The following is a 496-nucleotide window of genomic DNA, read 5'->3' as shown; positions in this document are numbered from 1 at the left end:
GCTGCAGCTGTGGCCACACGCAGGATTTACCTGATGGTTTTATCCTCTGAGGTCTGGACGACGTACGGCTCCCCGGGAACCCAGCAGAGGTGTGTGACCTGCGGGGGGGACGGGGTGAGCACAGCCCCCCTCTGCCCACAGCCCAGCCCTGTGCCCCCCAACACAGCTGCCGAGCCCCCTCCTCGTGCTGGGCAGGGAGCCGGGAACATTGGATGAAGTTTTTTTCTACTCCCTGACCCAGTTCCATCCTGGCGTGGAGACGGGGCTGTGTGCGGGCAGGGAGGTGCCAACGGCTCAACATGACCCAGATCCCCGGGGACAGGGACACTGTGCGGGCACCGGGTCGGGAGGGACAGCGCCGCTGGGGGCTGGGGCAGAAGGGACGCAGCCCCATGGCACCACGTCCTTCCGAACGGCTCTGCGCAGCCCCGAGTCAGAGCGTTAATAAATCACCGTATGGCTCCTGCTGTCTGTGTGCTCCTGGCTTTGCTGTCAC

General features: G+C 64.9%; 1 protein-coding gene across 1 annotated transcript in view; it reads right to left on the bottom strand.

Moving 5' to 3' along the window:
• Positions 1-30: 30 nt before the first annotated feature.
• WDR31 (WD repeat domain 31) overlaps positions 31-496 on the bottom strand; it is a gene marked incomplete at both ends in the record, with an annotated part of 2,056 nt that continues 1,590 nt past the window's right edge. Inside the window, 1 exon segment of the mRNA XM_010079074.1 lies at positions 31-140. Coding sequence (XP_010077376.1) covers positions 31-140 — 110 coding nt within the window.

The sequence above is a fragment of the Pterocles gutturalis genome, unplaced genomic scaffold (assembly GCF_000699245.1).
Source record: "Pterocles gutturalis isolate BGI_N339 unplaced genomic scaffold, ASM69924v1 scaffold33163, whole genome shotgun sequence".
Classification (NCBI taxonomy): Eukaryota; Metazoa; Chordata; class Aves; order Pterocliformes; family Pteroclidae; genus Pterocles; species Pterocles gutturalis.
Note: the sequence above shows the minus strand (reverse complement) of the source record. Positions and strands in the feature narration are given on the sequence as shown.